Below are 24,512 nucleotides of genomic sequence, written 5' to 3' on the forward strand. Positions count from 1 at the left end.
GTTGGCTGATTACTTTGATGAGTAAAAAAGGAACCTCATATAGATTCTTACCTTCAAAACTAATGTCAAACAATAACTCTGTCAGTCTTACCTGTGGCTGACAACAGCAAGTTTGGAAAGTCTTCTTTCAAATCCTTGAAAAGAAAGCAGTGCCTCGGTCTCAGTGTCAGACTTTGGCCAAAGTTCACAGTTTCCATTCTGTCATAAATCTATGAGCTGTTCTAGTTCTTCTACTTAACCTTATAACACTTTCCCAGTGATAAACCCAGTTTATTACTTGCTATTTTAAATTCTGGGTTTGATCACATCCTGAGCAGATACAAAGAAATGCAAAGCATGGAACAAAAAGGCATCAAATATGTTCCTGACAGCTCACCTGGCATATATGCTATTCATTTTGTCAACAACAACAAAAACATTTTTGATCTAGAATACGGGATATGAAGCATAACAGCAGCTAAGGGTCATTTTTACATAAAATTAAAAATTGAAAGTAGAAAAAGACTTGAATGTTTTGCCTTATGGTTTAATTAACAGACCATAAGGTTTTAATATTACTGATTATTAATAGTTAGTTATTAATAGTGTATAGGGGAAAATGCAAACTGTATTCCAGTTTATACTTTGAGTATGACGTGATATGATATAACATAAGGGGCAGTGACACAGTGTTTTTTTAAATAGAACAAAAGATTTCTTGAATTTCGTAAATTTTCATTCGATTAGATGTGCTAATTAATTATTCAAGCGGAAGGTTTTGTTTCACACCGGAAGCAGTGTGAACGTTTGTGACGCGATTAAATTTCCGCTGCGCATTTTCAGGTGTGTTTTGGTGTTTTATTTTCTCAGCGATTATTTTAATCAAGCTCTGCATTCACAACTTTATTTTAAGATATCAAAACTGCTACACGCACGCCAGTTAAAATGTATAAGAACTGTGATATGTATTTCTTTGTAAAATGTATATTTTAACCTGCAGCATTTCTTAAGCAACGGTCTCACATGCTAGCATAGGCTAAAGTTTGCTAATGCTAGCACCGTGCTAGCATTCTTGTCAAACATAAAACTTAAAACGGCCTTTGAAAGTTTAACATGCTGCTATGTTACTCTTTGCAATTTGTGAGTTTACACGCTGCGTACAGCTTAACAAATTCGTCATAGAGTTTAAGGTTTTAAGCTATTTTACTGACTTAGCTATATAAACCTGCTTATAACACGACTGTGGCAACGTTAACTAGCACTGTAAGGTGGAAACGGGTTAGTCCATATATATGTTGAGTCCATATGCAGCTTACGTATGAACAGTACTGTATATTATTAGTGTTTTGTGTACCTAAACGCTGTTTTAACAGGAGAATACAACTCAAAAAGGTTGCAGTAACGTCAGACATGAATCATTTTGAAAACAAATGCATTACTGTTTAATCTATACTATATATATATATATATATATATATATATATATATACAGTACAGACCAACAGTTTGGACACACCTTTTAATTCAATGAGTTTCCTTTATTTTCATGACTATTGACATTGTAGATTCACACTGAAGGCATCAAAACTATGAATAACACATGTGGAAATATGCACTAAACAAAACAGTGTAAAACAACTGAAAATACCCCTTATATTCTAGTTTCTTCAAAGTATCAACCTTTTGCTGTGATTACTGCTTTGCACACACTCTGCATTTTCTTGATGAGCTTCAAGAGGTCGTCACCTGAAATGGTTTTCACTTCATAGGTGTTGCTCTGTCAGGTTAATAAGTGGGATTTCTTGCCTTATAAATAGTCATGAAAATAAAGAAAACCCATTGAATTACAAAGGTGTGTAAAAAACTTTTGGTCTGTACTGTATATATATATATATATATATATATATATATACAAAAACAAAGTTGCGCTCGTGTGGTTTTGTTGCGGCGGAAACAATTTCTTGAACTAAAAAAAACAACAAAAAAACTTTATTTAGGCGCAGCATATACTTTAATTCTCACTAACAGCAGTTCACTTTCACCTCTGCTAGATTCACAGCTTAGTATATTCTTCCTATTCGATGTTGTAATGCGTCTCTAATTTGTTGCCCAAAATGCTGGAGAGATAACTTCTTAAAGTAGCTCTAGTATTTCTAACTTGCGTTTAAAACGTTTTTTTTTTTTTTTCAGGAGTTTGAAACTGACCAGCCAAATAGGAGTGGTGGGACCAATCTGGCCACCTTAAATAGAAATGTCAGGCTTGTGTTTACTAATGCCTCTTGAGAAGAGAAATCTGTAACACCAATGCTGTGATAAATCTTTGTGTACGTCTGTGTTTGTCATGTGAATCAGGTGGTGGATTGTGGATGCTGATGGGGGACGAAAAGGAGACCTGGAAAGTAAAAACTCTTGACGAAATCTTGCAGGAAAAAAAACGTCGACGAGAATTAGAAGAGAAAACGGTTATTAAGCGCCAGAAAAATGTAAAGTGCCTTTAAGGAAAAACATAAATATTGTAACAATGTAAAACATGCATGCTTATGAAAATGTGAGCATTATTCATAAAATATTCCTGGTAATGTTAATAAACTAAATTACAATTTCATTTTCAGAGATATTTTTAATTTGTAATTTTTTTGTATCAGATCAGCATTTATTGTTTTTTCTCTCTTAACAATTGTAACACAAAAAAGCCCAAAAAGCTAACTGAGTTTTGTAGGTGTATTTTAAATATGGCTGTTTCTGATTTGAGCTTGCTCTAATAATTAGCTGTTGTCACTCGATATTGATAAGGGTTTGGATTTCAGACACTAATAAATGTCGTCTTGTTTTACGCAGTTCTCACAGGGCGTTGTTCCACAGACGAATGATCGGGAACCGAAACGAGACACTCCGGAGGAAGGAGAACTACGAGATCAAAGAATGGAAATAACAATTCGTAATTCCCCGTACGTACGGGAGGACTCGACAGAGGACAGGTAGATTATATCATGATACAGATGTGTTAATTAGTAACGGTCAATAGTGAAATCCAACAGGGTTTGGGTTATGTTTCTGGTAGAGGAGAGGAAGACGAGTCATTAGCAATCAAGCCCCCACAGCAGGTTGCGAGGAAGGACAAAACGCATCACAGAAAGGAGGAGAAGAGAAAGGATAAAAGACGTCACCGCAGTCACTCTGCTGAAGGCGGTGAGATGTTTGATCGATTACGCACACAGGAACGTGATTGACGGAGTGTCTTACCAAACTTTCGATCATTTCTTTTGCTTTTTTTCCCTCTGTTGATTACGATTAAAGCTGGAGGTAAACATGTGCGAGCCAAAGACAAAGAAAAGGAGCGAGACAGCGATCGCCAGAAGCGACGATGGGAGGAAGACAAGGCACGCAGAGACTGGGAGAGGCAGAAACGAAGGGAACAAGCCAGAGCTCATTCTCGCAGAGAGAGGTGAGCGTTAATGTTAGTTATCGATTGATTTCATGGTAGTAAAGCCAATATGGTTTTAAATGTAACCACCCCAGCATCTGTGGATGTAATAGATTTTATAAATGTAGTTATTTTTTTTAATAATATGTTAAACTTTGGGGTGGGCGATATGACAATATTACATCTTAAACAACTACAACCTGTTGAGGATTTACCAAAGCAGAGATCTGGTGGGCTCACAGGTCCTGCGGGTTTACGCTTTTGCTCAGATACATCAGTTTCTGTTTTGTCTGTTTCCTTCAGCTTCATAAATTAACTTTTATGTAGCAGGAATGAAATGACTACTGGTTTTCCATGTGTACCATGGTATCCGTTTGATATCCGAACAAGTCAGTTTTAAGAGTTTGAAAGTTAAATTACCTTTAAAGCCATATTCAGGTACGGTGCTACTAAAGACTCAGGTGTTTCTGATTGTCCACCAAATGCAATTGAAGCTATTTTGTCCTCATTACACACAGAAGAAAACTCCAAGAACACTCCCCTCCTCCAGCTGTTCCTAGGTGTCTAGCGGCTAATGCTAAGTAAGTAAACATTTAGGTGGTTGTTTGCTAGCTCCTCAGTGGTCTGGTTAGTCTGTTGAACTTGTTGTTGATTTGTGAGGTTTTGTGAACAACGTGCTTCTACTCAGCACGACAGTTAAAATAATTACAGCAGGGTTTAGATGTAATTTCATACAGTGTCACTGCAGCAGACCTTAACAGTAACTTAAAATATAGTATTTGCAGCTAATTAAAAAGACTTACAGTATTGTTTGGGTCGAAACATTGTATTTTATTTTGATAAACCAAAAACATGAGTGGGTTGGTGAGGGAACTTGGGAAGAATATGAAAATTCTATTTCTAATAATAATAATAATGATAATAGTAATAGTAATAATTGTAACATTTATAATTAAGTTGAATAATATCTGTCATAAATATACATAATGATCAAAATGCAGGCTATTAAGTAGTAGATAGTACATAGATATTAAGTAGTAACAGTGCACCTTACCTGAGTACTGGTGTTGTTTTACATTTTAAGTTATAATAAATCATTTTGAATTTGGCAAAACCATTTTAGACAAGGTGTAAATATGCCAGTGTTCAAATTAAATATCAGTTGTGCTGGTTACAACTTATGAAAATTATGCAAATGATCAAAATCTCTACCAAAGTGCTCCATTAGGCCTTTATCGTAACAGCTGTGCTTTAATGTCATTAAATCAGGATTTATTACACAAATGTATTGGACATATTGCCCATCCTTAAGTTTTGCTGTAGTTGTGCATTTATTCCCTAAAAGCATCTAAACCAAAAACACACAAAACATTTGGATGATGTGGCAAAGTTTCTTCATTTTGTCGCTGGTGTAAACAATCTGCTTCTTGTTCGATGTTTTTGACAACAGAGACCGTCTGGAGCAGCAGGAGCGCCAGCGCGAACGAGACCGGAAGATTCGTGAGCAACAGAAAGAGGAACGGGAATTTAAAGAGAGAGAGCGAAGGGTGGACGATCGACACAAAGAGAGAGGGAGTCGACGAGAAAGTTAGTCTTTAGAAAGGATGTATTTTTTACATTCTTCCCTGCTTATTGAATGATGTTCTGTCTTCAGTGGGATGAAATCATATACAGTAAATCAGAAATAAAAAGACACACGCATCTTTTGGTTTCTTCTGAAGTTAAATCAGACCAAATGTCTCGTTTATGTCAGTCAAAATTACCAAAATGATTTCTTTTTGCTAAATACCACAATATTGAGAGAAATAATACATTACCAATGTTACAATTGCATTCCACAATGTTTTAACTGCATGTAAATTGATATAATTGACAGTTCTAATCTTGATGAGTTACGCTAAATACATTTGTTATCAGTGAGTGTCGTGACAGATTTTTCAATCTATGATTAAACTTTGGCCTGTCAGTACAAACTTGAGGAGATTACGATTTCCCCTTTTCATCTGCTCTTGTGACTGACTGCATTGAGCATCACATTTCATGCATTTCTGGTTTGAAAAGTAAATTATTTATATTGGAACCAAAAGTGACATTATAGGCTCAATGACAGAGTTTCCGATCAAGTTGAAAATTCTCAGCTTTAGGTCCACAGCCAATTTATTTGTGCATCTCTATTAACAGAAAGGACTCATCAGTTTCACCCTGTAAATTCGCAAAGCTCTCTTTTGAATCTGAGGTGCTCTCATTCACAGTACCGTCTCACCATCGCATACTATCCGACGAGTACGACGACAAGTCAAAACAAGCTCACCGTAGTCGCAGTCCGGCTCGCGGCTCTCGGGACCGGTCTGAGCACAGTGAGCCACGGAAAATTCCAGGTGAGGGTTTAGCGTAAAACCTGTGTCCTTCTTCAGATCATTTCCATGTCGGCTGTTGTTATAGTCATTTTTTAAAAAATTTATTCAGCATCAAAAGAGGAGAGGCCAGATGTTCAAGACTTGCTTGCAGACCTCCAAGACATTAGTGATGTTGAAAGGAAGACCAGCACGGCAGAATCCTCCATTGGTAAAGTGGAGCTGCACTTAACAATGACCATGACCATATAGTTTTAAACTCATGTTCAAATCAAAAATCAAATCAAATTTTATTTGTATAGCACATTTCAGCAGCAAGGCATTTCAAAGTGCTTTACATCATATCAAACACAGAAACAAAATGCAACATAGAATCAACAATCAAAACACGACATTAAGTCAAGTTCCATCAATAACTAGTTGACTAGTGTTGCAACCCAAATACTTTTGAAGGAAATTTAATTTTTATTCCTTTTACAGTTATAAAAATTCAGATTATCTGCATCGTGCCTCTTTCTACACTATAAGTTGATTATTTTTTACCTTCCCAGCTTCATTGATTGACAGTCAAATTCTCTTTGTCTTGCTTAGCATCAGGGTCAGGCTCCGAGGAGGAGGAAGAAGAGGAAGGAGAGGACCAGTCCAGTAGCCAGAGTGAGGAGGAGGAGGAAGAAGAAGAAGACGAAGGAGAGTCTGTATCAGCATCAGGACGGTCTGAGCAGAGTGCAGGTAAAATGTGTTGTTTTTCTGTTTCTAAATGTCCCTCAAGCCTAATAATAATAATAAAAACATGACCTTTTCCCCATTTAGAGGATGTGAGTGAGGAAGAGCAGTCAGAGGAAGATGCTGAGGAAGAGAGAGAAAATGGAAAGCACATACCTGCAGGTTGGTGAAGCCCACATTCATGAGCTGTCAGACACTGGCATTTTTGTGAAATTGACACAAACATTTTTCTTATTTCTCAACTGCTGGTCATCTTCAGCTGACAGCTCCTTAATTGTTTTTTTTCAGGAGCTTCTAGCTTTTAAGTCCATCTCTTTGTAGTTGATTAAGAGAAGACATTTCTATTACAGTCTTATTCTTCATTGAAATGCTTGAGATGCCGTAAAATAAAGCTCAACGTTTCTTCAGTTTTCTGCTGAATTTACTCACCAATGAGGTTCTGGATCTCTCCTGTGTATTTTTTTGATGGCACCAAACACTTTGTCCCAACTGTTCAGTTTCTTCCAGATATCTGAATAGCCATCACTCTTATTGCTTTATAATTCGTTCCTAACGATTTATCAGAATTTTAGTTTTTTGTTCATCATGTTCATATTTGACTTCTCAATGTGGTTGCAGTTAATCTTATGCATGCAGAGATTAGGAGTTGAGTTAAAGAAGTTTGTAAATTTAGGGCGTTACGTCATAAAATGTAATGATTAGTTTTTTGGCTGCTTTCTGTGACACTCAATCTTTTTGTTCTAAATCTCTTGGAAAACAATTAACTGGATCAGCAAAATAATAATCTTCACAGCCTATGTTACACTTTTGCAAGCTTTGCAGCTAAAAAAAAGAAGATAATTGATACAAATTAGCGGCATGGTTTGCTCAAACTCGTTATTAGCACTTCAACAACAGAGATTAGGAGTTGAGTTTCATAACTGATTGTTGCACCAATCATTTTAAAATGCCTCAGTATGCTTGATATGTCAGATCAATTTGTGTGCCATGAAATTTAAATATTAAATTTAAATTTTTAAACCAAAAAAAGAATAAGAATACATACACAAAGTGATATTCTTTTGCTTGTTGTACAGAAGAAAATAACTGTTTTATTGATTTATTAGATTGTTGATTTTAATACAGTCAGTTCAACGCATTGTTAGATTGGACTTTAATAGCATCTGCCATAAAAAAAGAACAAAAAAAAATAAATTCAGCTACAGAATCACAACATTGATCATGTAGTTTCTGAATTCATGGCCCTCATCAAACAAACTTAATCAAATAATTTTTACTGACTTCGCTCTTGCTGTCGCAGTTCCAGAATCCCGTTTTGACCACGATTCTGAGGAGACCGGCGAGGAGGAGGAGGAGGAGGATGACGAAGAGGAGGACGACGAAGAGGAAGGTAGAGAGGGTGACCCCACCCCTCAATCCCAAACTCACTCCCGCTCGCCCACCCCCGAGGAGAACTACATTCCAGAGTCCCCGCCAGTTTCACCTGTGGAGCTGAAGAAGGAGCTTCCCAAATATCTGCCGGCTTTACAGGTAAGTGTTAGCTCTACGAATGTAGACACGTTGCATGTTGTGTACATTTGGAAATTTCGAGCATGTGCACAACGGTGAAGGGCAAAAAGACGATTCTTTTACATGCCATCCATAGTCTCGCTACCTTGGTAGAACAATTCTGTTCACTAAATAAAGCCTGGAGATGTTATTAATTTAGTACAATGCACCACAACAAATGGAAAAATAACGCAGGAAAATTGTTGAAGAATAACACAAAACCACGTAACGGCTACACTACACGCACACTCATTGCCATGGCAACTGACTCAAAACAGCTCCACCAGTGTATCAGGATTAGTACTGTTGTAAACAGTTATTTTAGTAATCGAGTATTCTATTGATTTTTCTGACAATTAATCAAGTAATCAAATAAAACATTCTATCAAATAAAATATTGGTAAATGCTGCCATGATATTGACAGTAATACTGTCAATATCTGACAGTATTACTGTCAGATATTGACACCTGCACCAATGTTGAGTATCCCTAACAATTACTTTCCTACAGTTTAGAAAATTAACCTGTAACAATAATAGCCCACTTAAAGTGCATATTTAAGGTTGTTTTAAATGGTTTAAATATATTTGTGATATATATTTAAAAATATATGTGATTTTGATTAAATGGAACCACTACAATTGTGAACTTGTGTTTTTTCTGGCAATCGTGGAGTATCGAAATGTTTCTTTTTTTTGTTTCAGTTTCATTTTACATCGTTTCCCTCCCAACAGCCTCTCGATTATGTTCACATAGGTTTCGGTTTTGTGAGTTAAGGAAATTCTGTCAATAAAGGTCTTTGCTCTTTATTCAACCAGATTTAATAAGCACTTAAATTTAGCCTTGCATCAGAACAAATTACTGTGTCATGATGACAGACTGTTTAGTCTCCCTTCAGTCACTCTACTAACCACAAGGTGATGCTTTAGAGAAAAGAAAATGCATCCTTACCTTAATTGAATAAACCTCTAAAAATTTGATTATTCGTAATGACATTTTTTTTAGGGTTGCCGCAGCGTTGAAGAGTTTCAGTGTCTGAACCGGATAGAGGAAGGAACCTACGGAGTGGTGTACAGAGCCAAGGACAAGAAGACTGGTATGTAAATAGACTCCTGTTTATGTTTTGATTTTGTGGTTTTTTTAATGTGCTTTCTCTAGATGAATGCTGTTTTATATTTGCAGATGAGATTGTTGCCTTAAAGAGGTTGAAGATGGAGAAGGAGAAGGAAGGCTTTCCCATCACGTCTTTAAGAGAGATCAACACTATTCTGAAAGCCCAACATCCAAATATCGTCACAGTCAGGGTGAGGCAACTTGACAATAAGTTTGGGTGAATAACATTTGCTGTTTGGCTTTTTTTCTAGAATGACCTATTTGTTTCTTTTTTGCATTGTTGTCAGGAAATTGTTGTTGGAAGCAATATGGATAAGATCTATATCGTAATGAACTATGTAGAGCATGACCTGAAGAGTCTGATGGAAACCATGAAGCAGCCTTTCTTGCCTGGTATTGTGGCATAATTTTTTTTTCTTCTTCTTCTTGTAAAAGTAGTGAAAAATTCATTCTGACATTTTTGTGACGTAAAAAGGTTATTAACTAGCAGGCAATTATTAGAACCTCATGCAAGGCTTTTTCTTTTAGGAGAAATAAAGACTCTAATGCTTCAGCTCCTTCGAGGAGTCCGACATCTCCATGACAACTGGATTCTTCATCGGGATCTGAAGACGTCTAATCTGCTGCTGAGCCACAAGGGAATCCTCAAGGTAAGCTGACCCAGAAACTGTAAGCTAAAGTACGTTTGTGTGTGTGTGTGTGTGTGTGTGTGTGTGTGTGTGTGTGTGTGTGATGGGTTAATGGCCTCTGTGTAGAATAAAAGGTAGAGAAGGCGATTGTGACAAACATAAAAAGAGGTTCAATTACCTCATGCCATGTAAAGATAACAAGAGGTAGGAAAGTCTGAGAATCAAGTTTGTTAAAACTTTATGTAAGTTAAGTAATTATACTTAAAATTAGGCCTGTCATGATAAACAATAAATCAATTAAAATGAGCTCGATAAGAAAATGAGGGCGATAATTATGCTTGGTTGTTTTTGTTGCGTCTCTTTCTCTTTCTATCGAAGAGACTGGATGACAAAAAGCTTCACTCTGGAGTTACTCCTCCTCTCTTGCTTCCATGGTAACGGCTCAACACCCGGGGAGTTAAAAGCCTCCGTTTTCCTCCACTCAAGCTGAACCCAATACATGGGACACGGCAGCGAAATGACGACAAAAGTTGATCAATTTTCAACTTTCTTGTGTAGTGTTGGTAGCCTGCGTGTCTACGTGTATGAGCTAGAAATTTCACATGAACAAATTATACTGTTCGCTTGTTGGAATGAGTGCAAGCAACTGCTGCCTCACCGCACAAACTCCATAGAAATGGTATATGTCACATGGACAACCGCCCAGGGCGGCATCTTGTGGGGGGCTACCCCCTCTGCCCTCAACTGGAATCTAAATGTGAACAGTGGCTAACGCAAACCGCTCCCCCCAACTCCCTCCCTTCCCAATTTTTTATATTTATAAGAAATGTTTTAAGTCAATTCAGCACTATTTTTCTCCATTGGATCGGTATTGGCTGAACCTGAACCTCAGATACTGGATTTGGTATCGGAAGTGAAAAAAGTGGTGCATTCCCAGATTCAGAGTGCAACCGCTTTGAAAGAATCTCAACTCTATCACTTCTTTCTTGCTTAAAAAGTGTCAAAGTACCTTTTGAAGTTTTTGCAGTTAATCTTTCTGTAGACTGTATAGTGACTATGCCTTAATTAATCACCTAGTCATCATTTATAGTTTTATTGCTGAGCGTATTATATTTTCTTTTCATCACAGGAGTCTCTCCCCCACACATTCGTAGCTTGTCCTTGACGTTCGTCAACATTGCTGCAGCCTAGCATCTGCGGATATAATTTACACAAATGTCTCTGTTTTGTAACCTGCAGTGGAAAAACGCACGAGAAACAGCCAGGGTAAATTAAAAGGTTCCAGGGAAAGAAGTTCCATTGGGAAAACATAGTTGAAAAAAGCCAAATGCAAATGTTTCTGAATCTCCAAGTTGAAAAAAATTGCGTAGACACCTGTGAGCTTTAAATTTGACCCATCTTGATATTTTACAAAACAACTGATTAGTACTTGATTCGAGAAACTTGATATAGACGTGTTTGGGGAAATCCTCCGAAGACATGAACCCCTTCGCCAGCAAAAACCCTGAGGTCTTACAGTTTCCCTTGTTTTGTCTTGTTCTATAGATTGGGGACTTCGGTTTGGCGCGGGAGTACGGCTCACCCCTGAAGCAGTACACCCCTGTTGTGGTGACTCTGTGGTACCGATCTCCAGAGCTGCTGCTCGGAGCCAAGGTGAGATCTCAAGTTTTGCAAACCGCAAAGGGGCTGTCAGACGAAATACTTAAGCAGCAGCTGACGTTCCAGACAAAAGTGATGAACTTTTTTTTTCAGACTGATTGCATCATCTGGACTGTTGGTCTCAGAGATATATTTCCATTAAAAGACAACATCTGTGAAGCATTTGGCTTGTAAGTCACCAAATACCGCAAGTTGTTGCAGGAGTTGTAGAGCACAGGCTTTGTTTCAGCCAGACGGCAGAGGCCCAGAAAGCTATTGGAGAACATCCACACTCTCTGTCTTTTCTTGTGGGGGGGGATGATGATGAACTCAAACAGAATTTTGCCAGGCAAGACCGTCTGCTTGATGTTTCTGTGGATTACCGCCGTGTTTGTTCTTCTCTCTGCAGGAGTACTCTACGGCTGTGGACATGTGGTCAGTGGGCTGCATATTTGGCGAGCTCCTCACCCAGAAACCTCTTTTCCCTGGAAAATCTGAAATTGACCAAATTAACAAGATTTACAAGGTGAATGCCATCATTTGGCCTTCAAATTTAAGCTAAATTGTAACTGCGAAGAGCAAAATTACCATGTTTACTGCCTATGAATTTAATGTAGTGTTAAGAGGATTAAGAACGTAGTTCAACAGTTTTTCCCAGGGGGAGCTGTTGGCAGACAGCTGACTAGACCAAGAAGCTTTCCATATTTTAGTGATTCACATGCTGTAAAGCAATATAGCCCTGCATGCGTGTATTAATGCCTCCTATTTTACGACTAACAAATTAAAAATGCATCCTTCATTTCTCCCAGGAGGGAAATTGTTCTCTAACTAACTATATCAATCTTATGCAAGTATAGCAGTTGACGTGTGTGTTTGTGTTTGTGTTGACTGCAGGATTTGGGATCACCCAGTGAGAAGATCTGGCCTGGCTACAGCGAGTTGCCTGCTGTGAAGAAGATGAGCTTCACAGAGTATCCCTACAACAACTTGAGAAAGCGCTTCGGAGCGCTGCTGTCAGACCAAGGCTTCGACCTCATGAACAAGTAAGACTTTTTTCTGGAGTCCATTGGCACTTCTGAGAAAGACGCATAAAAAGTATTAAAAATATACATTTTTTTCTTTAAAGTGACATAGCGTCACACTTTTTAATGACAAAAGATCCAACCTTTAATTTAACTTTTTTAATTTACTCGATGGGGAAAAACCCCCACATTTAGAAATAATTGTTTTTGTTCTTAATCACTCGTGCCACTGTTTGTCATTGTTTCCTGTAAAATACACAAGGTTTTTTAGTTTGATTTTTTAAAGTTGATCGAGGAGCATAGAAAGTTTATAATAATCCGTAATTTTGTTGTTGTCTGGGGTGGAAATATGATCTGGACAATATGCCAAAAATTACACAGTATGGCTTTTACGGTGAAGTCCAGATCCCAGTTTCACCAGTAGTTTGTTTCAACTCTTAACCTCCACTGTGGTTTTTAAGTAGACTTGCACCAATAAACTGGCCCCAATTTCTTTAATTTTATAAGATCAACGATCGGCCGACGCTGGCATGAGAAACCGATCTTATCTAGCTTTACAAAGGTCTGAAAATAAGCTGCAGTTCACTTTTGCTGTGCCGTGAGAGAGAGCTGATTGACAGACCTGTGCATGTCTGAACATGTTTGGTTAACAATAGTCACCCGACTATCGCCAACTTAGCGACTGTCTTATTATTTAGTAACTTTTAAGGCAAAAATGAATCCATACTGGCCAAAATCTAAATCGGCAGGTCAGACTTTTTAAATATTAGTGATTTGCCCCCCAAAAATGCCATGGGTGCATCCTTATTCTTAGGCTTGAAATTCCTATTAAAAAAATGTGTGAAATGTAAATAAATGTTCTTTTCTTTTTTAAATCCAACTAAAATTTCTATAGTCCAAATTGCAAAAAGAAGCTTTTTGTTTCAAAGAGTCACATTGCTTTTGTGGCTCTAAACAACTTTATTTTGGCTGAAGACGTTAACATTGAAATAGGGATGCACCGATATGAAAATTTGGACCAGTATTGGATATTGATATTGCCCTTATGGCTGATAACTGATATTTACTGATATTATCTATATTTCACTACTTTTTTAATATCTTTAAACAAACAACCATACTGCTGACTTCACCACAATATAATGCACAATATCGTGCATCCCTTTATTGAATATGTGCATGAAATTTGTGCAAGCTGTCTGATTATCTAAAAAAAAAATTGTACTCACTTTTAACAATGATGCACCACTCATTCGCCACTCCTGCTACGTCATACTTGTGCAGTGGTGTGAAAATGCTATATCACAATAACTGGTAACGTTAGTAGTTGTAATAATGATATTTTTCACAGCTTCACACATTACATTTTTCATGAAGGCACAAAATCTCTTATGTTTTATAGCATAACTATCAAAAACAAATGAAGAAAATGTAAACTGTTTTAACTTCATCCCCTGTCTTTGATCTTGTTTGCTGTATTTCGTTGTCGGGATCTCAGGGTGTAGTCACGGAAAGAAGGTGGTTTGGTTTGGGAACCTCAGGGACTCTTCTTTGCTTTTTGCACAGTAACTGCTGCATAACACACAAACACAGATCAACAGTCGGTGTGATTAATGCTGCATTTTTAAAAAAGTTTTATTTGTCACATTGTTTGGAACATTTGGTGATATTGCAGGAGACAAAAAAAAATATTTTTATGGCAATATTATCAGCTGAATTACAAGGAATAATAAGAAAAGAACCTTAAATGAACCGGTAGCCAGTATTGAATATTTCATAAACAGAGAGCATGCTTCATTAGTTAGTTACAAGCATACAGTAAAAATTTCTATAAATGAGCGAAACATGTTTAAAATGTGCTAAGCTCCTTCTGCTGTACATTTTTTTCCCGTCGGGTCGGAACGTTCTTGGCGAGCTGATGCGAAACATGACAACAGTGACGGGTCGGTCATTCGTCAATACGCCCCTGTGAGAGTCAGATCCAAGTACACGTTCCAATTCACGACCCGCTCTTCAAGGAAATGTTTGGACAGCACCGTTCTTACGAAAATCATTTTCATATCGCAGTAATGACGTCGTAATTTTCTCTTGCGTGTTCCAAATATTTGCTCACCAGCTGCAGGGCGAGAGTCTTTTTACTCAGATTTTTCCTGACCCGCTGAGTCTTTTGTCTACACTCGTGACACTAACAGCAAGTCCACTGTGCTGCTTGAGGAATCACAGTCCAGTGGAAGTCTGGCCAGGGCTGCCCAAACTCTCCATTTGTCGGAAAACGTTTTACCCTGGGACTTGTTCAGACCATGGAAGGTCAACATGGAGAGGCGTTCAGGGTAAAAAGCATGAGGGCAGAGTAGTGTGGGAGTCTGTAGGTTTAGATTCCAGTGGACTGTTTGGAATGTCACACATCCTTGTGTTGGGAATGTGTTTGAATATTGCTGTATTTGCTGTCAGACTTCAGAAGGGCCTCAGCACCAGAAGTACTTTCTAAACCTGTTCAACTTCCTGGGGAATCAAGATTTTTTTTCCATCATCTTATCCGAATTATCTAAGCTTCATCGTCTGCTGATGCAAAGTTTAAATTCTTTATATTCATTCCTTTCTGTGGAAAACAAGACTGTGATGTATGTGATGCTGCATGCATTGGGACAGCGATCTCTCTGCCTAACCAGCATCCTATGCAGCATTTTCTTTGAATCATTCATAACCTTTCGTTTATCCAACATTAGTATATGTTTTTCAGGACTGGCCCAAGCCTCCTTGGGGCCCTAAGCAAAATGTGTTTTTTTTGGCCCTTTAGTTCTGCTAACAATGTGGACTGGCTGCAATCAGCAGCCCGATCATTAAATCATTCACAGACCTGCTATAAACTTATTGCATCTCTGGCAGTGCTGTTTACATTACATACATGTATAATACAGGATACATTTATTGGCCAATTGATTTATCAACCAGTTGATTTCTGGGCACCGATTTCCTTAATTTTGGGGGATTGTGATCTGTGATCATGTGAAGCTGATCTTATCCCCTAATCTTATCTTTGTCAGCAAAGGTTTAAAAATCAGTCTCTGTCCTCTGGTGCTCTGCAGTGAGAGGTGTGACTGACAGACCAAAAATCAGAAATATACAGAGCCAAGCAGGAGATTCAATGTTTGGCTGTTGAACTGGACCGTTCCACGTTGCTATCAAGCTATAGCTTTACAAATCTTTTACATTACATTACATTACCAAGACACATTCAAACAAACCGTTCTCTTGGCTTTTTTCTATTCTTCCTCTTTCTTTTCTCTCTCCCTGAAGGATAAGTCCTTTTTAGAGACATTGTTTTTCTAACTTAACTTCTGACCGGAGCTTTGGACGTTTGGATGCCCTCTGCACATTGCAGCAGCTCGTTACCGGCAAAGCGTGCGGTACCTACCGCGGCCACCAGGGGCCCCCCAAGGGCAATTTATGTTTTTTTTCTTTTTATCAATAAAATAATAATTTCTACATACATTATCAAATATATATTATTGTGAAAGCAAATCAGTCTATTGTAAAATTGTGTGTTTTTGATATTATAATGACAGAAATTATTACTAAAAAAAAAATCACCTCCACTGAGGGGGCCCCTTACTGGACTTGGGGCCCTAAGTGGCTGCTTAGTTTGCTTATGCCTTGGGCCGGCCCTGATGTTTTCCTCCTCGAGCTACCTAGCTATATCGAGGAGGCAGCTAGCGCAAAGGGGCTTCCCGTCCCCCAACAAGGGCTGTGCTACAGATTTTCTTAATTTTGGGTAGGGCTGAAATGATTCCTCGAATGATTCGAGTACCTCGATTATTAAAATTCCTTGAGGAAAATTAATTTGCCTCGAAGCTTCGTTAAACTACATTTTATTATGTAGCGCACCTAGGCCTGTCGCGATAAACGGTAAATCAATTAATCGTACGATAAATTAAAACTATCCACGTCATTTTAATTATCGGCATTATCGTCTCTTCCGGCCTTTTTCTCTTTCTGTTAATGACACTGAATGAAAAAAAGCTCAACTCCGGTGCTCTCCACTGACCCTCCTTCCTCATTTCCTTAGTGTAAAGCCCAGCGGACGACATGATCTTAGAGCTGTCGGCTGATTGTCGGCCCATTTTCAAAACCTGACAGACCAAACATTAGCCGACAGAAATCCTAGGTATAACGGTTCGATCGGGTTCGTTCCTGCCGTGTGGTGTCCAACAATGGGCACAGAATAATGGCTACAAGTTCAGTGAACTAATTTTAAAACCAGGCATTAATCAATGCTTTACTACAATCTACCTGCAATGCGTGTGGCTCTAGTGGCAGCGTAAAGTCCTGACTGAATGAAAATCATTAGAACCTGTTTACGTCACATTAACGAAGAACAGCTGAAAAGTTACCGGGTTTATCAACTGCGGTAACGATTTCGCTCCAACTCCTCCTCTTGTCATTTCTATATTCTTTGCATGTTGAATAAACAATAATGTTGTTTCCACATATTATCTCCAATATCCGCTGGACTTCGGGTTGCGCCGTGTCAGCTGTTTGGGATTCCCCGACGTAATTTCCCCTCAGAAAACACGGAGGAGAATCCGCGCTTTCTGATTGGCTGCCTGTCACATTCAACAGGTGTAGTTAAGATCCCAGTCGGGGAAAATCCCTGATTTAGATCGGAGAGGCAACGACGATCTACCGTAACACACCACACAATCTTAGAAAGACCAACGTTTTAAGATTGTTGTAAGGGGAAAAATAGGAGCAAAAAATCATATAGTGTGAACTATTGCATCAGGTAGTCGATGTGCCCATCTTCTCTATTTAAATATAATTATTACTGAAGGGGAATATAATATACAGACTTCATAATCTTTTGGTTGAATGCAGTATTTATTTCCACTTTGGCTTTATGTTTAGTTTTTTTTTCAAGTGCGTTTTTTGTTAATGGAGACTGAGAATCCATTTTATCTTGGTTTTTGGTCGTTTTGTTTATTTTGTTTATCAGTTCCAGTGTTAAGTGTTCTTTAGAAAATAAAGTGCATCTATCTTTGGCAGGAAATCACATGCATTTTTACGTCATTTCCATTAAATCAGTGTAAAAAGGTCTTCAAACAATATTATCGTTTATCGCAATAATTTTTGAGACAATTAATCGTTGAGCAAAATTTGCTATCGTGACAGGCCTAAGCGCACCATGTTCCCCCCAGATCATTACTTGTGGAGGGCAGCGCTCTTATTTCCGCCTATGAGTTGTTGTGAAGTGCTAGCAGCAGCTTGGTGTTGAATTGTGCAGCGCTTTGTCAGGGTTTGGGTTGGGTTTGTCAGGCTTAAGGATTATTGAATTTTGCGATAGCTTTTGTGCTTTCGGAATCGCGTCGTCACTGTTTTAGAGAGAGAGAAGATTCCTCGATTAATCGTAAAAATATTCTATAGAGTACTCGATTACTAAAATATTCTTTTACAACAGCCCTAATTTTGGGAGATCTGTGATTGACCACCAATCTTTGTCTCCACAAAGGTCTGAAAATCAGCCACTGTCTCCTTTTCCTCTCCTATGAGAGAAGGCTCAGGGTTTCCCCCAGAAAACTTACTTGGCCAGGCAGTAGGGGCACATGGGCAGTTATCAAGTGTGCTTTTGAGTTAAATGTTTAAGGTTGATAGGAAATTTGAAACTGTAAAGAAGCAAACACAAAAAATACACTTGCCACTTTATTTGCTGAAGTTGTTAGCATGTAAACGGGTAAAGTCAGGAAGTGATTACGGCGTTCCGGTGAATAAAGAAACACCTGACTTCAGTCAGTCAACGCAGCAAAATATTCCTTTGCCACGTGAATCAGAATTGTTGTTTAATAAATTGTGGAACATACCGAAAATTAAATCCAACCAGGTAAGTATTTTGCGTTCACATGTCCAGAATGTTTTGAAGAAACTGAATCTGTAAAAAAAAAAAAAAAGAAGAACTTGAAGGGCAGTTTTTGCACCAAACCACAGTGGTGATGGGTCGTGGGTTAGATCAAACGTCTGGCTTTAGATGTACAGCATCTGGTAGGTAATGAAAAATAAAGTGCTGTGAGTTGAAAACCATTTGAAGTGTTTTACTTCAGCTGTGCCTTAGTCCGATTCAGCTGAGTAAACCCATTGTATTCAGCCAAGTATTTAAGTTTTTAAACCATTTATGTGTAATCAAATTGGCGGTATTAAACAAATCTCTGCAATTACCGGGTCCTGAAAAGAGCTACTTAAAGACATTAAAAGTAGTGATTTTTCTTTTAATAATTACACACTGCAGACATGTTGACTCGGCTTTGCCATGACTCTACTGGCAGCTGTTTTTGATGTTTTGATGCGTGATGATGTTGAAGTTTAGGAGTTAAATGCACTCAGTGACCCTAATTGGATCAATAAGAAATGCTGTCATTGAGACACCAAGTCAGGGCATTTAACTTTTCGGACTTCCAAGAATAGATGTTGAGAATCCTCAGTCTTACAGCATGTCCAAACACAAATACTTTTGCAAAATTAAGATTTTTCACCACATTTTTTTCCTCCACCTACACAGTTTTTTGATTCTCTTAAAAAGCACACTGTCTCTTTAAGGCCAATGCTGGAGATTATTAGCTTGGGCCTCTTTTCACTCAAGCTGGACATCGGCTCACCTGCGTCGACATTTATGTCAACGCCCCCCGTGAGGACTCATGTTTCTTTGGAGAAATCTTTATCAAGTTTAAAAGCCACTGCGTTTGCTCTGCTTGCTCAGCTCAATGTGAACTGCAAATATAAGCTGTAGTCACGCTTTCAGAGGTGCGCAATGAGCGTTCAGTGATCAAATTCTATGTCTGGTCTGTGTTAAATCATTAGGCCATATGGGGCCCCTGAGGGTCCGGGCGCCTTAAGGAGCTGCTTATTTCATTTATGTCATGGGCCTGTTCTAAATGTGATCAGCCTGGCGTCGTGTTTGTAGATCCACTGACTGATGACTTAATTTGGACTTAAGGGAAGTGCAAATAATTGATATTTATTTTAATTGGTTTTTTGATTTGTTGTTTTTAAGACTATATGATTTTGGGTTTAAGTGTTGTCAGCAATGTCTTCCAGTAACAGAATTACCCAGCAATATTTTACATTTCCTTTCAACTTAACATTTTTTAATACAAAAACATGGTGGTCCGCCTCAGCGCCCCGACTACCAGGCTTAGCACATTTTCTGGGATCACCCTGATTGTGTAGTATCTTAACTCTGAACAAACAACAGGCTAAATTTTGTATAAACTGAACTTTTTAGAATCAATTAATGACGCCAGACGGCAGAGGCGTTTCTACCTAAAAATACTAAAACACATTGGTAGAATGAAATAATCTTGGGCACAAGCAAAAGATGTACCCCGAGATCCAAGTTTTGCTGGAATCACACCACCAAGCAATCCCCCTTTATCTGGCAATCAGCGAAATCTTACACATATGAATGTTCATATATCTGACGCAGTAAACATCACGATTATTAACATTAAAACAGCATTAAAACATTAAAACAGTAGCAGCAAACACACACCCTGAAGTGCGGCTAATTTAGCAGCGCCCCAGAAGAGAAATGACAGGAGTCAGTTGCTGGTTGATTGAAAGCATTGACTTTCCAAAATGGTGGATTCTAGGTCAAATCATCACTCTTGGATCAATTTCACTACTTTTTAACACAGAAATGGTTGGCTGCTATTGGTTTTAGCCTTTTGGTAGTGTGTTAGAAAAAGAAATTGAGTTTGGTGTGTGTCACCATCTCTTGCAGCATCTACTGGCCGTTTCTCTCCACCATTTTTTTTTCTTTTTTTTTTTTTTGGCTCTTGCACAGAAAGAGGATTCCTTTGTATTTCGTTCTGCCTAAAAAGCCCTAATCTGTTTTCCAAATGGAGAGAGACGGCTCTGAATGAGCTAAACCCCAAACCTGCGATGAAAGAATCAGAGGCAAGGTCAGCTATGCACAAGTCAGGCACTGGAGAAATTCAAATAATAATTGCCCCATTTCACATCGCAGTCCAAACTAGGCACTTTTGCACCTTTTAAAGATCAACAAATAAATAATAAGTGATTGTCCGTTTTCCAGATTCCTCACCTACTGCCCCGGTAAGAGGATCTCAGCTGACGAGGCTTTGAAGCACGAGTACCTCAGGGAGACGCCTCTCCCGATCGACCCCTCTATGTTCCCCACCTGGCCGGCCAAGAGCGAGCAGCAGAGGGTGAAGAGAGGCACCAGCCCTCGTCCGCCTGAGGGAGGCCTGGGATACAGTCAACTGGTAATGACATTAGACTCCACTTTCTCCATTACACACAGCTACCAGGCTTTCTTAGTGCTGTCTGTGTTAAATAGATTACAGACCCTCGAGCTTCTGCTTAGTGTCCGACTATTTCCTCCTTGTGTTTTCCAAGATGTGCTCCCTGAAGTTTCTAATGTTTTCTGCAGCGGTCCCGCTCACCCATAAGGATATTATTGAAACTTTTCAGCAGCAGTTTCAATATTTTCCACCTTCCCGGACGAAACGGAAGCGGGCCAAAAAGCTGTTGGTTGTTATTTCAGTTTTATTCTCGAGAAACGCCCAAACCCATAAAGCTGCCGAACCCGGAATGATCGATAACTGTGTTAATAATTAGCGTTCTCTTGGCTGCTTCTTTGGATTAACAATAAAAGATCCACTTGAAAAATAATTCCAGTGTAATTTATAATGGTCTGTGCTAAACACTTGCAAAAGTATTCAGTTTGCTTGCTTCTTTCCAGATACAAATACCAACTTTAAAGTATTTATTTGGATATTTTGCAATTGACCAACTCAGTCATACAGGAAAATATCATGCAGTCACCATCTTTCCCCACATAAGGAAATCATTGTGCTGATTAGGCAGGGCAATTATATTATATTAAAAATGTCTAATTCTACTTTCTGAACCATTTGAAAGAAAATTTGTTGCAGTTTATTCTTTACATGTTTGATGAAGGTACTCAACCTATTGTTTTAGCTAGTTTCAGTTTCAATTAAAGTTGAGTTGTTTTTGCATATTTGACCAAGTTTGTGAAGCTACTGCTGTATTTAAGTGTGCTGTACTGGTTCAGAATGACCAAATGTATTTGTAGTTCCATACATTTATGTTTCTAAAAAAGAAAGAAAAGAAACGTTTTAAGTCAATTCAGGGTTGCTTTTCTGTATCAGATCGGTATCGGCCAATACCAAACCTCAGCTATCAGTTTCGGAAATGAAAAAAGTGGATCGGTGCTTCCCTAACTTTAATGCACCCAGTTTAGCACATCCCAGGCTGTACGACAGAATATTAGCGTCAAGGCTAAGAAAACAAATAATTACAAGAGTAAGGTCTTGTGATAGTTGTACGACAGTTAAAATAATACTAGAAGAAAGTTGTAATAACACAGGAAAAAAGTCGTATGACAATAAAATCTGAATAATACAAGAATAAACTTTAAATGAGGAATGTTGAGCATCTTGTGAAGTTGTACTTTGGCATCGATTTTACAAATTTTTTAACACATCAAAATCAAATTATCTTCGGTAGTTGAACTTTGAAATGATTGAGCCAACTACTGTGTCTATTTTGAAGAAAAAATCACGGACCTGACGATCTGGTCACGTCACACCTGGGTAACTCTATCCAAGCTTTGCTCTCGTCTAAACAATTTTTTCTTCTAAATTTACGACTTTCTTCTGGTATTTTGTGCCTTTATTCTGCTAACATTGTGGCTTTATTCTTGTAACTAAACAAAAAAAGGAAAATCTCTTGGCCTCGAAGGCTCCATCCCAAGACCACGATATGATCAAGTAAAAATTTAGAGTCCATAACTAGACCAAAATCTCGAAAATTTGGTTTTGACATCGATCTTGAGCCTCAGTGAAAACACATACATGGCACACTTCTCCAAATTTTATTTGTAAAACATTTCTATGTTTTACAGAGTCCTGCTATACTTTGAGACATCACCTAAAGTCCAATGTGGTTGAAACGTGACAAAATGTGGAGAGAAAAAATAAAGGCGTATGAGTAATTTTTTAAGGGGCTGTACATAACAAACATAGAAATGTAAAACAATTGCATTTGTTTTGTTTTTAACACCAGGGTGACGACGACCTGAAAGACACTGGTTTCCACCTGACGACCAGCAACCTCGGAGTGTCTGCTGTTGGGCCCGGGTTCAGCCTCAAATTCTGATCAGGAGAAACCAGCCGGGACGTTTCTCTGCCTCGCTTGAGAGGAACAAAGCAACAAGTTCTGGGACTCGTGTGTTTGAAGCCAGGCGGCTTTGCCGCTGCAGACCAGCTTGGTGTCTGCTAAACAACAACTGATCTCAGATACTCAGGACTGTCCAACAGCAGGACTCATTGTGGTTGGAAATCTTCTCATTTCTGTGAATTCAACATTTCAGAAGTGACTTGTTTCTGCTCCTCAGCAGGAATGCACCATCTAGAAGTTTAGCTCTCATGTTTGACCTTTTTTTTATTTTTAAATGCTTCCCTGACTACCTGAGCTACTGTATAATTATGCATACTTGCCATATGATCCATCAGAAATTTACTGCCGACATGACGTTAGGTTGACTGTTTTTGTAAGAAATAAAAATTTTAACTTTGCTTTGTCTGCTGTATTTACAAGGCCTGCCCAGCCTGCACAAACACAGGAAAATCAAACCTTGCAGAAGTCCAGTCTTTTAACTAAACTGTTGAATTCAGAGAACTAAAGTTGATTTGCACACTTTGTCTCAATTTTTTCTTTTTTTGTTCTTTTAAGTAGCAAAAAAAATCAAAAAAACTTGACTGCCTTTGTTTAGTAACCAGCTTTATGGCATCAGATTTAAACCAATAAATTCTCTGATTGAGAGCCAAAGAAAAATAAACAGCCTCGCTTCGGTTCCTGCAAGGCTGCGAGCTGCTTTCGCTGGACGGGTAGAACCTCCTCCCGCCTCCCCCTCATCCCCGCCCCTCCGCTTGTCCTGGTTCTTCTGCAGACAGCCGTAAATGGAAAAATTCATTAATCAGTTTTATCTGTCCCCTGCCTCCGCCACAGCTCCTTCTGCAGATTATTACACCTGATGTGTTGAATGAGCTTGGAAAGAGCTGCGAGTGGGGCTGGCTGCGGAGTCCCTGGAGGCAGACTGCTGGCCTCGTTGCCAGGCTAGTAAAGTAAGCTAGACGTCTGAGATGTTCCATGTGCGGTTTTAAGGTCCAGATATCTCCAAAGGCCGCTGAAATTACGGCTCTTTTTTTTTTTTTTTTGCTTCAGTGGCTCAGTTTGGTGGGTGTGTAATTACGCTGCATCAGAGAAAACGGCTTCTGTGACTTTTTGGGGGCGCTGAAAAGGAAAACTCATCGACCGTGTAAGGATTTACTTTTGGTTGGAGTGGGGGAGATTTTTTTTCTTTTTTTAAATAGGATTGATTATGTAATTTTTTTTTTTTTTTTTTTTTTAAAGAAATCACCTCTTTTCCCCTGATGGTGTGGAATTATCTTTCACACCCAGAGGTTTTCTCTTTTAATGCTGCACTGTGCTGGAACTTTAGAGAAGTGAACATTTTGATTAGAAGGTGGAAAAAAACCCCAACAAAAGTCACTGGTGTCACACTCATTAGCACCCCCCTCAATTCTTTTCACCACTTGCTTTTACAACACTAGATGTGATGTTAAAAGCCTCCACAAGCTTTTTACCCCGTGTTCGGTTCCGGCGGGGTCGCACTGACCCCGTGTGTGGACAGTTCTAGGACAGTTTTTTTTTTGTCTGTGTGGATTTGGGTGGTCTCACGGGACAGCCCCGTGTTTACACGCTGTCCGACCGTGATATCTGCCACGCTCCTCCTGATCATCACACTCAGACCACTGGAGGGTTAAAATATATATATATATATTAGCGTACAGAGAGGGAATCTCTTTAGAGCTGCAGCAAGGGATTCTTTTAGTATTCAGTTCAATTATTCTATCAGTTATTCTAATCAGATACACAATTTGCATGTTTTTCATTTAACTGCTTAAGCCTTTAAAAAAATTTTTTTGGGAACAATATTAGAAATACCTTAAAAGATGCAAAAAAATACTTCAATTCCTTTTTAAA

The 24,512-nt window shown here is 38.6% G+C and overlaps 1 protein-coding gene across 3 annotated transcripts; it reads left to right on the forward strand.

Moving 5' to 3' along the window:
* Positions 1–798: 798 nt before the first annotated feature.
* Positions 799–23,041, forward strand: cdk11b (cyclin dependent kinase 11B). 3 transcript variants are annotated; one of them, XM_028019885.1, is made up of 21 exons: positions 799–822; positions 2,332–2,462; positions 2,818–2,957; positions 3,041–3,168; positions 3,277–3,424; positions 3,922–3,984; positions 4,854–4,990; positions 5,656–5,781; positions 5,870–5,968; positions 6,349–6,486; positions 6,568–6,642; positions 7,781–8,010; positions 9,035–9,125; positions 9,212–9,333; positions 9,430–9,535; positions 9,671–9,792; positions 11,317–11,424; positions 11,819–11,935; positions 12,304–12,452; positions 20,515–20,704; positions 22,530–23,041. In XM_028019885.1, the coding sequence occupies exons 2-21, from the start codon at positions 2,346–2,348 to the stop codon at positions 22,620–22,622; spliced, it is 2,499 nt and encodes an 832-aa protein (XP_027875686.1). In that variant the 5' UTR covers positions 799–822; positions 2,332–2,345; the 3' UTR covers positions 22,623–23,041. The 3 variants fall into 3 exon arrangements, with proteins under 3 accessions (XP_027875686.1, XP_027875694.1, XP_027875704.1); XM_028019893.1 differs by having other exon boundaries at positions 3,925–3,984; XM_028019903.1 differs by lacking the exon at positions 3,922–3,984.
* The last annotated feature ends 1,471 nt before the right edge of the window (positions 23,042–24,512 follow it).

This window comes from Xiphophorus couchianus, chromosome 1, assembly GCF_001444195.1.
Source record: "Xiphophorus couchianus chromosome 1, X_couchianus-1.0, whole genome shotgun sequence".
NCBI classification, from domain to species: Eukaryota; Metazoa; Chordata; class Actinopteri; order Cyprinodontiformes; family Poeciliidae; genus Xiphophorus; species Xiphophorus couchianus.